The 17,380-nt window shown below is 36.7% G+C and overlaps 2 protein-coding genes across 2 annotated transcripts; one reads left to right on the top strand and one right to left on the bottom strand.

Annotated features, from left to right (window-relative positions):
* Positions 1-4,111: 4,111 nt before the first annotated feature.
* LOC116143888 lies at positions 4,112-5,112 on the bottom strand. The gene is made up of 3 exons (XM_031429334.1): positions 4,843-5,112; positions 4,618-4,761; positions 4,112-4,195 (listed from the first exon to the last, which is right to left on the bottom strand). Exons 1-3 carry the CDS (start codon positions 5,110-5,112, stop codon positions 4,112-4,114), a joined length of 498 nt encoding a protein of 165 aa, XP_031285194.1.
* A 10,122-nt stretch (positions 5,113-15,234) lies between these two features.
* LOC116143835 (probable aspartyl protease At4g16563) lies at positions 15,235-17,038 on the top strand. The gene has a single exon (XM_031429284.1). The coding sequence runs from the start codon at positions 15,238-15,240 to the stop codon at positions 16,660-16,662; it is 1,425 nt and encodes a 474-aa protein (XP_031285144.1). The 5' UTR covers positions 15,235-15,237; the 3' UTR covers positions 16,663-17,038.
* Positions 17,039-17,380: the final 342 nt, after the last annotated feature.

The raw sequence follows: 17,380 nt of genomic DNA on the forward strand, positions 1-17,380 counted from the left end.
AATCAAAGGTCAAGCTTTGATGGATTTTATATCAGAATTCTCCTATCAGCCGGAAGGGGAACTAAGCCCACCAGGGGCAAATACCTCGAAAGAAATCGAGCAGCAGAAGCAAAAGCTCGATAACCTATGGCAATGAACTCTGTATGTGGATGGCTCCTTGAATGAGAAGGGGACAGGAGCAGGGCTCTTGCTTGAAAGTCTCGAGAGAAACCCAATCAGAGCTGTAGTAAGATTCGGGTTTGCCACCTCCAACAACGAGGCTGAGTATGAGGCATTGCTAGCTAGGATCTGCCTCGTCAAGGAAATGGTGGTAGAGTCCACCAAAATTTATAGTGATTCCCAACTGTAGTCCACCAGATTACCGGGGAGTACCAGACGAAAGAAGATAGGATTGAATCCTACCTTCAACTGGTGAAATCCGAGCTCAAGTAGTTTAGGTCCTTCACAGTTCTTCAGATCCCAAGGGAGAAGAATTCGGTAGCCGCTGCCTTAGCCCGCCTGGCCTTAGCAATAAACTAAGAGAAAGCTGATTCCATATCAATTAAGTTCCTCCCAAGACCAAGCATTCTCGCTCCATAAGAACCAGTCTTAGCAAATAGTCAGAGATACAGTTGGATGGATGAAATCATTGCCTATCTAAGGGATGGTACACTGCTAGAAGGAAGAACTGAAGCCAGAACACTCTGCACAAATTCAGCTCAGTATATGCTCATCAATGATAAGTTGTATAAGTACGGGTTCAGTGTATTGCTACTGTGATGTATCGATCATGAGGACGCAGACTATGTTCTGAGAGAAATCTATCAGGGGATTTGCGAAAACCATGCAAGAGGTAGATCTCTAGCATATAAAGTGCTTCGTAAAGGTTATTATTGGCCAATAGTTTTTGATGATGCAGTGGACTATGTGCGTAGATGCGATAGATGCTAGAGATTTGCAGATACTCCATAAGCTCCACCTCAAGAATTAACCATACTGACAAGCCCCTGGCCATTTGCAATTTAGGGCGTCGACCTAATCAGCCCTTTGCCTCAAGGAAAAGGAGGCGTTAAGTTTGCAGTGGTTGTCGTTAACTACTTCACCGAGTGGGTAGAAGCCGAGCCTTTAGCTACGATCACGTCGAACAAGCTGAAGGATTTCGTCTACAAAAACATCATTTGTAGGTTTGGAATTCCCTACACTATAATAACCAAAACGGGAAACAGTTTGATAGTGAAGACTTCAGATCTTTTTGCGAATAGCTCGGCATCAAGAAAAGCTTCGCTACTGTCTACTGGCCTTAAGCCAATGGTCAAGTATAGGCTATAAACAAAGCCATCAAGCACACCATTAAAAGAAAGTTCGATGCTCTGAAAGGAAGATGGGTCGAAGAATTGCCCGAGGCCTTGTGGTCTTACAAAACAACAGCCAGGAGCTCGACAAGAGAAACCCCGTTCTCTTTCTCATATGGGTGCGAAGCAATGACCCCAGTCGAAGTAGGGATAAGTTCGTTCCAAAGGGCAGTTTTCAATGAAGAAGCCAATGAAGATCTTCTTCACCTGAGGTTGGATCTAATCAAAGAATATCGAGCCAAGTCTCAATTAAGGCTCACCTCGAATCAATAGCGAGCTAGGCGATACTTCAACACCAAAGTCAGAAAAAAAGATTTTGAAGTGGGTTATCTAGTTCTCAAAAAGGTCGTCCAAGGTACACAAAACTTGAACTTGAGGGCATTTGGGCCCAAATGGGAAAGTCCATTTCAGGATCTCCACAAAGTTCGCACCAAGAACTTTCCATTTGGAACGCCTTAACGGCGAAGTAATACTACGAGCCTGGAACATTGAGCATTTGCAAAGGTATTACCGATGAGCAGCTCGGGTTTCACCCATGTCTTATTTAATCATTCATTGTAAGGCCGATTATGGCCAAAATGTCCTATCAATAAAAAAGGTATTATTCAGAACTTTACTTTGTTCACTATTCTTATTTACTTGTTTAGCGTCTATCATTCATTGCTTCAAAAATCGCGACTCACGCGATAACATCTAAAAAACTCAGAGTCAAGAGTTCGAAAAAAGCAGCTTATTTCAATAAGCCACTCCAAAATTCAACTCTATAAGGGTGAAATATCTCAAATCGACAAAGTTAAACTTGGAAAAGTTCAAGAAAAACATGTTGAAAGAAATCAGCCTTAAGCTGGTGACCAAAACTCGAAACAGACAATGGATCTGACGTCGAAGTTGTCACAAAAGATTTCCTCGCATATATTCAAAAAAGTTCCTTAAGAAGCGAGTTACTCATAACTTGGAGCAAATTCTGATTTTTTTATGTTAAGTCCAGTTAGAACGATTGAAATGACTCTGTAGGATTATAAAAAGAATTGCTCAATGATGGGAATGCAAAATGTCATATTTAACCCCCTTAATGTCTAGTCTTTTATACTTATTTGCTGCCTAAATATACTCATTATTATTCTATTTTGATTTAGGATGCAAATGGAGGCGTTAATTGCAAAACGGAACTAATTAAGTGAATTCGGACAGTTTCGATGTTGTTTCGCAATCCGGGCATAACTCTCTCATCCGAGCTCCGATTGAGATGATTCAAAATGCTATGGAACGCTAAGAAAGAGATATACAACTTTCATGTTTGAGTTTTGAGAGATACTCTCTGCATCAAGGTTGTAATCGAGCTTGAAGTTGACGCATCTACACTAGACGTCCTAGAACATTCTGCCTTGTCATGCAAATCAATTGGGCAATTTATTATTGGAGACATGTGGCACGCAAGTTACAGCTCAAAGTCACCACTTTCCTATTTTATTTTGGGACTTTATCTTATATCAATTAATTAGAATTAAATTAGGATTAATGTTATTTTAGGATAGGAGAATATTTCTTTTAGGAGATTGAGTGGGATTCGAATTCTAAAACTGGATTTTTGCAAAGGGATCAGATGGAGGTTTTTGAAAAGGACCACGTCTCTTTCTTCTCTGTTCTGGAATTTTTCTTTCTCTTGAGTTTTTGTTATGGCCATGAGCGGCTAGAACTTTTGTAACTTGGTCGAAGGAAACGAAGGCCTCGGAATCATTAAACTGTGAGATCTAATATATTTTTCTTAGTGTTCAATTTTCATGTTTGAGTATTGGATGTTTTTCTATGCCTAATTTTATGATTGTTTCGTTTAATTACTAGGGAGGCCTACTAGTTTATTAATTGTTGCAATCTACTGCTAAGTTAGATATCAAATCCGTAATTGTTTGATCCCTCTAACTTGTGAAGCAATTAGGGTTAATAATTCGCTGTGTCAGGAATTAGTAATCTTAAGAAGAGCATTCAACTAAATTAAATACAACCGCTTGTGTTTGTGTTGTTTAGCTTCATCGATTTCTCTAATTCTTAAGGCTGCCACTAGATTAAATCTTGAGCGCTTGTCTAGGGTTGTTTAGTGGTAAGATTAATTAAGATCGCTTGTTTCTTGATTAATTACAATTAAGGAGAGATAGGAAAAATAGTTCCAACGGTGAATATTCAGGTATGGATTGATTTAATTTTGCATCAATGATCAGTTGTAAGATTCCGATGGCGGATGTTGTCTGAGACCAAGTTTTGTTATATTAATTGATTTCGATTTAAATTGTTTTTTTTTTATTTTTGCTAAGACTGTTTTCTGTTTCACTAAAACCCCCCCAACCTTGTTCACATCATCGAAAATTCGGCTAGACACTCTTCGTGGGATTGACCCTTGCTTACCCTATTTACAGTTTAGTAGTTAGGTTAGAAAGGTTATTAATCTTGGTTGCCTACGACAGCACACCACTCAATGAGGATATATTGAAATATCTTTTTTTTTTCATTAACAAATTCGATTACAAATTTAACCAAAAAAAATGGAGATATAATGATCTTTCAGGCAGGTGGAGGAGTAGGGACATCATCTTCAACCAGACCGGGGTGCTTGCCACTGACTGGAAGAAATGGTCCTCGACAGAAGGAATGGTAGCAGTCTCTTCAAGGTTAGGAGCCTCGCCCGGAGGAAGATCGACAACTCTGAGGGGAAGGGTAGTCAGGGGAGTCGGATCCTCGACTTCTTGCTTGAGGCTAGTCTCCTCTTCACCTTCCTCGACCTCCTTTTAGCCCTCACCCTCATCCTCAGAATCATCCGAGTATACGTAGGCCATTCCCTGAGCTTCAGTCTTCTTCCTATCAACCTCTCTCTGATAAGCTCGCAGAAGGAAAGAGAAGTTGATCAAGGGGTGAGCTTCCCACAACTTCTACACGAGAAAAAACCGATGTCTACCAAGCTCGACCGGTTATAGCCTCATTCAGCTCCTTGATTTGAAGCCTGAATTGTCCAGCCTCAACTTCAGCTTTTTGGTCGACCTTCTGCTTCTTGGGCAAGGTCGAGCGAGGTCTATTTGAACTTGACCTCCTAATCCAAGGTAGCTTTTTGGGCTGAGGAAAGCTTAGAATTCAACTTGTTATTGGCACCCCACTGCTATGTCGAGCTTTTCTTCGCCTTGGTTGCTTCTGCTTCAGCCTTAGCTCACGCGGCCTCACTGACCTTGATTTTGTCAAGGAACTCCCTTTCCTTGACCCCGAAGGCCATCATCTCCTCCCTAAGCTACTTGAGCTTGACCTGTTTGGCTTTTTTCTCCTTCTCCGCAACCTCGGCCCTGGCCAGAGTATCCTCCTTCATTGTCTCCGCCAGTTGCCACCCTTTATGAATGCCTTCCAACGTGGGATAAAACTCATCATAGAAAAGCCTGCTTGCCATGGCAGCCTAAAAAAGATAGGATGGAAAGTCAGCAACGAGTAATGATAGCATGAAAATAAAAGAAAAAAAAGGGCGAACTACTAGTACCTTCGCCATATAGCTGTACACGTAGTCCAGCATCTGGATGGGAGACGAGTCCCTAATGCCCACGAATGTTCGCGAGGTGATACCATCCTTGGCCGCTGCAACCTTAACGCTGATATGGTCAAGGAGTTGGTCGATCAAAGCATCGACCGTAGCTTGAACCGCCTTGTCCATCTTTTTGCCTCCTTGTCGAGACGAGTTGGATTTACTTCCCTTGGCAGCAGCAGTCTCGCTGGCAGGAGAGAGCTTCTTCTTTGCCAAGTCCTTGGCCATTGACTTTTTTGGGCCGCCAGCTTGCATGTCGACCTCCTTGCCTCAGCCACCCTATTGCTTGGCCACTTTCTGCTTTCTCGAGCCCCCTTGAGGCTCAATCGATTTCTTCTTACAAGAGCAGTACAACTACTCAGGTGCCTTCTATTTCCCCGAGCCTCCAGTTAGCTTGGGTGTTTTCTTTGCTGGCTTCTTTTGGGGCTCGGGGACACTTTTCTCTCCAACTGCATTTGCGGCAATCGCAGGCTTTTTTTACACTTGGGCCTTCCCCAAGTTCGCCCCCGCTACGCTTCACGTCGGTAATTTTAGTGTGTTGCTTCATTGCCAAAGCAGCCAGTGTTTTCTTGGTAGCCACAGAAGTCGCCGTCTTCTTCTTAAGGCCCTTTGGTTTTTCGACCCACATTTCTACAAAAAAAAGAAGCAAACGTTGAGCAACCTGTTTACGCGGGAGAAATAAGAGCGAGCAAATGATAACTTACCTTTCTCAAGAATGATAAGAAACTTGGCGTTGTCCTCACTAAAGCTGTACGCCTTCAAGTGCGAAATTGAAATGATCTCATTAACGTTGTGCTATCTATCGGGAAGGTCATTAAAACACTAGAGCCTCTGCAAGCTCACAGCAGGGAGATAGTTTTGCTCGACATTAACTGCGAAGCAAAGCAACTCAGTTAGCTTAAACATAGAGTTTGAAAGCGATCTCCACATGCACTAGGAGTCAAAGTCTTACTCGCTTCTGAAGCGAAAACGCCAGTCTCTCGGGCCTCATGAAAGAAAAATTAGGAGTCCCAATGCGGGACCTTTTTTGGGACGTCGACCAGCCCATTGAAATGTACTTTCCTCACTTTAGAAAGGTAGTACATCTGGTCTTGCCCTTTTTTTACTCTATATAGATGGACAAGCTCCTTGATGGATGGCTCGCCCAAATCAGCGATCACGTATGCTATATACAGACCTATGATTATGACATATGAGTTCGCGAACAACTGAATAGGAATGATGTCAAACCGTCTCATAACGCTATCAATAAAATGATGAGGGGGAATAGATACCCTGCATCTTAAGAGGGTCTCAAAGATCGCCACCCATCCGGGTGGGGGATTCTTCCGAGAAGAATCCTCGAGAACCATCGAATTGAGTTGTAGCACATAAGTCTCTCTTATACGCCTCAGGTCCTTGACGTTAATCAAGGATTGCGGTTCCCTCTACAGCATATGAATTGGAGACTGCTTGGACTAGGCCAACTGTACTGAGGCACGATTAAACGAGCTTGCCGCGTCAGGGTCCAAGCTCCACGCGACGATTTCCTCGGAAACCTAGGGGATTATACCCTCAAGGACTGCCGAGCCAGTGGGTAATTGAACATCCAATCAATCGTGTGACTACTGGACGAAGACATAATTAAAGCTCGCTTCTGGGTACCTAAAACAGAAACGAACATGTGTCAAAGCTCGAAAGACTCGGCGACCTATCCACACTTTGCTTTCAGTTTAGGCACCTGAGATAGATCGCACCAAATGACGAATGCACGCAACCTATCCAGGATTCTGGCAACCAACACGTTAAACCCTCCTTAAACGCAAGACCATCGGATACAAGCTTAAAAACCCTAGTAAACCCCTAGAAAGCTCAATGTCGCCACGATAATGGCCACCCTTAGTAGCAAAAATTGAGAAAGCAACTAAAGAGAGGGAAAGAAGCCTTACTGGAATAAGAGAATGGGAAGAACTCGTCGGAAAAAGCACCATGACGACGATGAAGCAGCAACAGAATAAGCAAAAGACGTCAAAAAATTTTCACAAGTTGAGTGAGTTTTTGACAACTTTGCTCTCTTTTATAGTAGCTTGCATGGGAGAAGAAAAGGCAGGGTTTGATCGTAATCGTCGATCTATAATGAATCTTGACCCTCTATTTATCGAGCAATCCTAGACCTTGGACATGGACATGTGTCAATCATCAACGAGGGGCGACGAACTGTCAGACTACTATAATCATAACCATCATCGTATGTCACCTTAACTCCGCACGTGGACAGTTGTAGTCACCCACGCGCGATGAAATGGTACTGCCTAAGGCTGTCACATTTAATGCGACATGATCGCGTGGAATTTACATAGTTGTCCTAACTATTCATATTCCAAGTTTGACAGGTGTTAGAGTAGGTGCCCTAGAGCCAATCAATTATTGTAGAATTGACTCTTTGTAATAATGTTTATTGATCAATAAAAGACATTTTATTCTATATCACGTAAATCATATTGTATATATTGATATATGTCTTTAGGATGGTAGAACCGTGATGAGGGTATCAAGTGTTTCAAATCTTGATGATGAGAACCCTATGAGCAATATGGTGGCCATTCTAGAAACGTTCGTAGCCTTAGTATTATTCTAAAGTAAGGGCATAAATAATACAGTAAGGCTATCATAGTGTTGACGACCCTGTCGAAAGGTAGTGACTGATCTCACTTGTCAAGGTTGTTTGGTGACAACCTGATACAACACATGGGTGCTTGCTGTAGGCAAGTTCACTGGACTGACCCACCAGAGGATTCCATATAGATGGTAACCCTAGTGTTTATGGAACAAATCCTCTAACGAATGGTGGTGCATGTGATCCTTAGACTTAAGATCACCGGAGCGCCTTGTGCATCGATTAGTGTAGTTTGACACTAGCCCAACGTAGTTCTATTAAGAGATATCAATACGGTAGTGATTGACTGCATCAATGAGTGTATTAAGACTATGGTGGATCGATAGAGGATTCATCACTCCCGGGTACAAGAGAAGTTATCTCACGGCGTAATTCAGTAAATGGCATTGACACTAAAACTATGGCCACAGTGGGATTGAGTTGTTGCTCAATCCAGTTTATTATTCCGGTCATTGGTCCAGTAACTGAATACATACATATCGAGAGTAATTGAGGTTGACACTATTTCTGTGTCTCGGTCTCTATGAGATAACAAATGATGAAAGGATTGAATTGTATGGTAACCATGTCATTGACAGGCAGCTACTTCGCTGAATCCGAATCTATCAAATGGCCATGATGCCTTGCTAGGGATCAATCTTGGTCTGTGTGTAGTGAGACGATTAATTGATGTTGATCATGATACTACACACTGCCGGTATGATGAGGAGCCTACGGGTCACACACATAAAAGATAATTTAAGAATCAGTTTGTGAGAAGGGTGTTTTCATCTTTTTAGGTGAAATGGTATTTTGGTAATCTCACAGTGCAATTAAATTTGCTGAGGTTGTTGCCTTTATTTAATTTGATATTAAAATTAAATAAGGGAGATTATATTTAAATATGTGTACGCATATATTTAAATGAATTATTGTTATTGTTAAATGTTAATATATTTTATATATATTAATTGAATTGAATTGAAATAATAATAATTAAAATAAAAATATCTAAATGGGGCTGTTTGGACATAGGGGCTGCATGTGTTCTATGAATTAAATAACACTTTTCATTTAAGTCATTTTATATCATATTCATTAAAAGCTCCAGCCCACTCTCTATCCCACACCACTTTACTTTGTATGAATCAAATTCATTTGATTCTTGTTCTTGATTCTTGAGGCTAAAGAGGATCTAGCAAATCCCTCTTTAGCTCTTCGGGTTATCTTCGTGTGGACTACCGCTGGTTCGATTCTACTTTGAATCGGTAGAGAACCCAGTTCGAGACAAATTCGAATGAGCCTCCAAACGTGTGTATGAACTCTTATCTTTACTCTGACTGTTCATATTACTGCATAATATTTTATTTAACATATTATCTGTAATATATGTATCCTGATATTGGCCTAAAATGGAATCGATCGCTGTTTTATTTTTGTTTTTCCGCTGCCACGGGTTAGATCGTTTCCTAACAACAGGTGCCACAGAGGAGAGAAGATCGAAGTGTGAAGTAAGTCGACCGGGCATGGGTTTGACCCTCAAAGCTCGACCAACCTACGTCTGATGGCCTACTAACGACACCGAGCTTGATATTAAATCGAGTAATAGTTTCAAATCTTGAAACGAGCATCGAACACTAGGGAGCAAATGTTGTGTGTGATTTTTCCACCAAGCTCAGAGCATCGCAAGGATATAGTTCGATCCAAAACCAGCTAGACTCTATCGATTGTCCAACCCAGCATAAGCTCATCGAGATATAGCTCGACTCAACACAAGCTAGTCGCGAACAAGTGATCATTCAACCAATTCCCAAATAACTTTATATCCTAGATATCTCAGGAATGATCAGATTGACAGCAATCTTTGCGCAATCCCAACGCCTAATCACGAGAATATAGGAGTTGCATTTCAATTTAATGGTAATCTCTTTATTTTCGCTCTTTCCTTTTGTACAAACTTCTTATATAAACCCCCTCAAACAATAAGGAAGGGGTTGGAAAAAATTCCTAGAATTATTATTGTAAGCTCTCGCAAGAAATAAAAAGAACAGTGGACATAGGCTCAAGAGTTCATCTCGCCGAACTACTTTAAAATCCTTTTTGCCATTTACTTTACTGCATTCATTATTCATTCATTACTGGTTATCCATAATCACGCACACACTAGTTTCGATCCCCCCAAGGTCGATCGGATCACTCTAGTTGGTACAAATTTCTATATCAACACTAAAAATTTAACATATTTATTTAATTTTAATTTTCAAACGTGTAAAATGTCCACTTATTTCAATTTGTAATTTATAATATATATATAATTTTATTGCACTTCTTTTAAAAATGCATTCATATACCAATGTTTCAATAAACACTAATAACTTTAAGAGAAGGATATCTTACTTCAAAACTTTCTATTCGTAGTTATCAATACTAAAAGTAAATTTAAATAAATAGGAATTAATAACAAAACATGTGACAAAATCAATCAAACCAAGTATTACAAATTTCCTTGATGAGAATCTGTTATACCAAATTTTTCTTTTGCCAATATGAGATTTAGAATTGATTACTTGTTGGTAAGAGTTTGAAGGTTTGTTTGTGATATTGGGTGTTTTGTTTTTAATGGGATTGAAACAATATTTTTCTTCTGTCAAGATGGATTTAAAAGTAATTACTTGATTGTAAGAGTTTTAAGGTTCTGATTCTGTAAACAAAATAATCCATAATTGTATGATATGATATTGATAGTTTTCATCTCATGTTTTGTTGTTAATTCTGATTGATTTAATTTTACTTTTTAATTTTTTATGACTAAAATGTAAAAATATTGAAGAAGAAGATGAATAATTTTTTTCAATTACAATTATATTGCCTCTTAAACTTGCAGATAGGGGCTAAAGACAAAAATAGTGGGGGCTAAAAATCACTTCCCTTATGTAAATTAGTGGTGTTATTTAAGCCCCGGTCAATCTCTTTCTAAGCCGAAATAATAACTTTAAAAAAATATATGTATTACTTAAGTTCTATGCAGATTGTATTAAAAAAATTCTTTGGTTATGTTTAGTACACTTTTCTCCCCCATCCTATTTCACTATCCTATCCTGAAAAATGAAAAATATGTTTGTTCTAATATTCTTCAAAATCCATTTCTATTATATTCAACTCAAAACATTTAACAATTACTTTTTATAATAAAAAGTTTCTGGTCGTAGATCTAACATTTTCCGACCAAATTCACAATGGATCTAGTTAGAAAAGGCAAGATTGGCGCACAACTGATCAAATCCAACCAGTCATGCGCTATTAACGACCACCGTTTGATGGTGGTGGTTGGCTGCCAAAAGTCGATTGGGTGGATGAGGTGTTTTTGTTAATTTATAAACTTTTATTTTTGGGGGGTGTTTAGCTAAATTAACAAATATAAGGGATTAAAAAGTAATCTAAAAAATTTCAGAAAATGTTTTCGAATAATGTACCAAATATATTCTCAGAATCCTATCCTAAAATGTATTCAGAATAGGATTTTACAAATGCTATTAAAAAATATGTACCAAGCGCAGCCAAATAAAACCGTAAATCCAAGTTTAGAATTATGTTTTTAAGATTAAATGTATTTTGAAGTTATAGAAGATAATTTCAATCAATGAAAAACAATAATCATGATAAAGTAAGTTGTAATTATTATCTTTTTCAATTTTCTCTTTTATCTTTTGTCATGAAAACACTAATACTGAACAAGGCTCTCATGACTATCTTCCTGTAACAAGGGTTTTTTGCTTGACAACTTTGAAACAACATCCCATACTCTCCTTTTGCCCTTCTATTAGCTTCTATTAACAAAGGATAAGACTATTATAGTGGAAAACGATTTGGAATAAACAAATATTGTGAGTAGGATTTAAAGAGGAAGTATCAAGTATGTTGTTGTAAGAGTTACGAATGCATTTAGATTTAACCTGTGATAAAAAAAAAAAAATTATCCTTTCTCTAATTTTTTTTTTTATTTCTTTGCTTCTTTTTTTTTTTTTTAACTTCTCTAATTTCCTAACATTTTTAAACTTCTTTTCTTTCTCAAAAACTCATAATTTAGAAACAATTATGGAAAACAAAGCACCCAACACTCCTCCCCCTCACGGCCATTTAGGTGAGACTTAAATAAAATAACACCACTTGGAGATTATTGAAGTAGCCCACAAGGCCCCAACCAATCATTATTTTGAAATTTGAAGGCCTACTGAAATGTCTATGCTAGTCCATTTAGGCCCAATATATCTCAATTTTTTGGTAAAGGGATTTAAAATCCAATCCAATCTAATCATTTCAATCCAAATCAACGATACAACCACAAGGGGTAGTATTGACAACTGACTCTGGGCTTCCAACACCTATAGTTAGAGTTAATGCATATGAGTAATACTAACCTTACAAAGAGTCATACAAAGAATTAAATCTAGTTTTTGAAAGAAGGGACAAAGAGAGAGAGAAAGAGACAATCATGAATTTCAAAGGTTAGATTTAACTTTTTGTATGACTCTTTATATGTCACTTTGTAAGGTTAGTATTACTCAATACATATTAGATAACATTAGTTGGCATCAGTAGACAGTAATTGAGGGTAGACGATAGGGTAGGCTAAATTTTCATTTGTTAATTTAAAATAAATGTAATTGATAATTATTTTGTATTTTATTTTAATATTAAGATATAATTGTCTTCCAATTTTTAGCTGTTCATGAATAAATAGAAGTTAATTGGTGGATTGCGCTACAAAAAAACTGTCAACGATTAATCAATCAAACCAAAAATAAATTATTAGATTTTTTTTTTTTTTGAAAATTAGAAAAGGATGTTTTTGTATATAATTATTGTGGTTTCGACAAAAGAATCTTGAAAATAGAGAAAACGATTAAAAATTATATCTACTATTTTGTTTATTTGATTTATAAGAAAATAAAGACAACAACAAGATTTTAAAATTTTTTAAGAGATAATTTGAAAACACATTCCAAATGTTTATTTCACAAATTTTTTTTTTTTTTAACAAAAATTAAAATGTTTAAAAAAAATGTTAACATGTACATTGAGGTTACATGTTAAGCTTATTAAAAACAAAACATTTAACGATTTGTATTATATCAACTTAACTTTCTTTTTTTTTTATAAATAATTTATACAAATTTTTAATCATTGATTTATTTTAATTCAATAATTGGTATAAAAGTTAAAATTAATTGTTTGTCATGCTGATTCATTAACTTATGAACACGAGCAGAACCGTTTATTATTTTTTGGGTGGGCTAATTAAAATTTTAAATATATATAAAAGACCATTAATGATCTTGAAACAAAGAAATTGCACTAATTAATAAGAAAGATAAGAGAAATAATTTTTTTAAAAAGAGGAAAAAAAAAAAAAAAAAAAAAAAGAGAACAGATGTACAATAAATTTCATATATTTTTTTTTATTTGCTTAAGAGATTTTTGTATAAAATAAAAATTAAAACATAAGAAAAATTATAAATATAGATAAAGTTTAAAAAATTAAAAAATATTTTTCCTAGAATCGACCGCGGTTGAACTTGAAGCCCATACTCTGCCTACTTAATTACTTATAAACCTTTAATCAAATAAATGAAATAATTATATGTAAGAATAATGGATAAATTTAGATTAAATTTAAGTGATGACCTAATTTAGTATACTATTTTATTTTTTATAATATCCATATTAACCTAATTTTAATATGATATATTTATTATTTTTATGATAACCATATCAACAAAATATAAGTAATAAACTTATTTAATTAAAAAAAATATATATATATATTTTTTTTGTGATATCCATGTCAAGAAAATTTGTTTTCCACATGCTTCTTCGTGTTAAAAACTCAGCGTCAAATTGTTGTTTATTACATAATTTAGGCTCGTTCATAACGTTCACGACACGTGAAATTCACGTGCTCAACTGCTAATCAACTGCGCTTCACACCGGTCAAACAAACTCATTAATCCCATCATTTCATGCACAGGTCCCACCATTTTCTCCTCCTTGATGATGATAATCAGCGGTGATTAAGATTTGACTATTGTTTGGTGGGGTGAAAAGCAGGTGAGTTATTCTCTTAACCACATCGTACGCCACGTCATAGAATTGAAATCTTTCCAGCTGTCAACGGCTAAAAGCCATTCGCCACCGCCGGGTAATCACGGCGTCCCTTTAATAACTTTTCCAGCTTAAGCAATTGACCATGGACTTTGAGTAAACTACTAAATTACCCTCAAAAAATAAAATCTTCATATCATCTTCTCGATTTTCACTTTCACATAATAATGTCCATGAAAACGAGGACAATGCCCCGTTAAAGGGCAAGTTTGATGTGCTAAACCATTTTTTATTTAAATCATAAGTTGATTTATTATAATAGTTAAATATACATATAAAAGCATATGTTTCAAAGACAATAATGTGAACGATGATTAAAATTTATTTACTATAAAAATGATTGTCTTGGCATGGAAGACATGGACTCACAAAAGTTTGTATGTAGATAATTTAAAAAAATAATAATAATTAGCACCCTTATGAGTCTATGAAATGTAGAAATAATAAGACTAGAGTTTAATATATAATTGTTTTAATATGAATCATAATTTTTCGTAATCTATATATAGAATAAGAGAAAAATGCTTGGATTTATGAGTAAATAATGTTTTATATCTTTAAAAAATTTATATTTATAGATTATGTAACCAATTTAGTACTTAAAGCTTTCAGGAGTTAGTCTGGTGATTAAGAATGTTTGCTCTTTTTATTGACTTTCTAGGTTTAAACCACTTTGAGGCCACCTATCACATTTATGATTTACTTAAAATATTTAGTTAGTAAGATATTCAATGAGACCTAGAGATTAGTTGAGATGAGTTCAAACGAGCTTGGACATCCAAGTTATCAAAAAAAATATTTAGTGTCCAAACATTGAATATATACTCCAATAGAAATTATATAAAAAGAAAATTGATTTTACGCTTATTTGAGTGCTATCAACTCTTAAAAGACTTTAATATTAATGAAAAGAAAAGAAAAGAAAATTGTATCTCATCTTCATCATTTTAGTAAAAGTTTACATCATTTAATATATTTTACAAATTCATCGTACAAACTATCACTATATACGTAGGCAATCAATAACTTTGTTGTAATATAGAAATAGTTTATACCCCAATCAAAATTAGATCACGTTATACATGTTACAAATCCAAAAGTTGACTGTTACAAGTTGGTAGTTATAGATATAATAGTTAATAAAAAGAACTTGATTGATAAATATTTCACACTATGTGTTGGCATGTTTTGCTATTTCTTATCATGTCAAAAGCCGAATATATTTCTCTCAAATCGAACCTGATTCCAAAGTCTTTCTATCCGTTACCAACTTGTCTCATTCCCAGGATAATAACATCAAAGTCCCGAGATGTCGATTAAATTACACAATCATCCATTAGAAATTTAGAATCAGAAAGTAACATCTTAATCGCACATAAACGTGTTACCTTACCTTCACTAAAGTGTCCGATTTTAGGCGTTGGATTGTTACTTTCTGATTTAAAGGATAAATAAAGGAACCTAAAGGTAATTATACATCTATCGCCACCTCCCTCCTATAAATCAACCGACGGGAAAACAAACAAATAATTTTCACCACTCACTCACGCAGTCTCATGACTAATTTCATGGCTCCCTCTTTTCTCCTTCCTCTCCTTTGTCTCCTCACCACCGCCACCGTCACCGCCGTCGCCACCACCACCACCACCATTACAATCCCACTCACTCCTTTAGCAATAAAGCACGCCTCTTCAGATCCTCATAAACTCCTCAACTCATTAGCCATTTCTTCACTTTCCAGAGCCCAACACCTCAAATCGAAATCACAAATTAAAACCAAAACTAACTCTTCTTCTTCTATTTCAACTCCTTTAACCGGTCACAGCTATGGCGGCTACACCATTTCTCTCAGCTTCGGCACTCCTCCTCAAACAACGACTCTTATTTTCGACACCGGTAGTAGTCTCGTTTGGTTCCCATGTACCGCCCATTATCTTTGTTCTCGCTGTTCTTTCCCCAACGTTAACCCATCTCATATCTCTACTTTCATTCCCAAAAAGTCTTCTACTTCGAAGATTATAGGCTGTAGCAATCCGAAATGTGCATGGATTTTCGGTTCAGAAGTTGCGGCCAGGTGCAAAAACTGTGACCCGAATGACCAAGCATGTTCCCAAACTTGTCCTCCTTATATTTTGCAATACGGTTTAGGTTCTACAGCTGGATTACTATTGTCTGAAACTCTAGAATTTCCCAACAAAAAACGACCCGATTTCCTTGTCGGATGCTCCATTGTCTCAAACCGACAACCCGCCGGCATTGGCGGGTTCGGTCGTGGGAAGGAATCGTTGCCGTCTCAACTGGGTGTGGGTAAATTCTCTTACTGTTTACTTTCTCGCAAATTGGACGACACATCGGTGAGTAGTAACCTGGTTTTGGATACCGGGTCGGTTTCGGGTAATTCAACCACTTCAAATCTGAGATACACACCGTTTCTGAAGAACCCAACAGGGGTTAATTCTGCTTTTGGAGAATACTATTACGTGCTTTTACGAAAAGTCATTGTTGGAAATCGGCACGTGAAGGCTCCGTACCGGTTTTTGGTGCCCGGATCCGACGGAAACGGAGGGACCATTGTGGATTCGGGTTCAACGTTCACTTTCATGGAGAAACCCGTTTTTGATGCGGTGGCAGAGGAATTTATAAAACAAGTGGGTAACGATAGCAGAGCATCAAAGGAGGAAATTCAGTCCGGTGTAAGGCCATGTTTCAAGATTTCGGGCGATAAATCGGTTAATATTCCGAAATTGACTTTCCAATTTAAAGGTGGATCAAAAATGGCTTTACCATTGGAGAATTATTTTGCATATTATGGTAATGAAAGCGTCATTTGCTTGATGATTATCACCGATAATGCGGTCGAACCCGGGTCCAGCAGCACCGGACCGGCGATAATTCTGGGGAGTTTTCAGCTACAGAATTTTTACGTGGAGTTTAATTTGGGTAATGAAAAGTTCGGATTCGCAAGAAAGAAATGCTCATGAAGTATAGTTTTGACTGAACGTAAATTGTTGTTGTAGTAACTCTTTTTGTTTTGTAATAGGATTTCTTTTAAAGCCAAAAGTGATTGTTGTCATGTGAAAAATAAACGGTTACGTTTTAATGGAATACGATAGGATGATGATAATGGTTGGTGAGATTGAGTGGAGGGGAATACAGAAGAGAGTGATGGGTGAAAATGGAAAGTGTGGTGAGTGTACTTAGTTGGGATGCGATTGTGAAGATGATGAGATGATGGGGACTTATCTAAAATTTTTAGTTATTGTGTTGGGTTTAGAGGAATCATTATCAAAGGAAAATGTTTTTATATTGTAATTAAGAGAGTTGTTATGTTACTCGATTCTCAATTACTAAGCTATTGAAGAGTTATCCTATATAAATAGTATAAATCTTGTAATAAATATAAACATAGTCATATTAGATTTAAATATTCTAATAATTGGAAGATGTTCTTAACAGGGTTTTATAAATGGGGAATAAATTATTCCGAATGATAAAACATGAGTAACAAATTCTATATATTTTCTGTTTGAAATTTGAATAAGATGATATAAATACTTTCTTAGTAATATATAAATTAATTTGTAATTTTATTTCATTGTCTGGATGCATTGGAATAGATGACGTATTCCTATGTTCTTTAGTGCGCCGAGAAAGGCTCTATTTCAACTTCCTTTGGCATGGCGAAAAAGGTGATGCCGT

The sequence above is a fragment of the Pistacia vera genome, unplaced genomic scaffold (genome assembly GCF_008641045.1).
Source record: "Pistacia vera cultivar Batoury unplaced genomic scaffold, PisVer_v2 Contig433, whole genome shotgun sequence".
NCBI classification, from domain to species: Eukaryota; Viridiplantae; Streptophyta; class Magnoliopsida; order Sapindales; family Anacardiaceae; genus Pistacia; species Pistacia vera.

Excerpts from the sequence above, each read along its gene's own strand:
- LOC116143835 (XM_031429284.1), top strand. The coding sequence starts at position 15,238 with ATGACTAATTTCATGGCTCCCTCTTTTCTCCTTCCTCTCCTTTGTCTC.
- LOC116143888 (XM_031429334.1), bottom strand. The coding sequence starts at position 5,112 with ATGGCCAAGGACTTGGCAAAGAAGAAGCTCTCTCCTGCCAGCGAGACT. Across the intron at positions 4,762-4,842 it reads TGTACAGCTATATGGCGAAG|GCTGCCATGGCAAGCAGGCT; the intron begins GTACTAGTAGTT and ends TATCTTTTTTAG. Across the intron at positions 4,196-4,617 it reads AGGAGAAAAAAGCCAAACAG|AGAGAGGTTGATAGGAAGAA; the intron begins GTCAAGCTCAAG and ends CGAGCTTATCAG.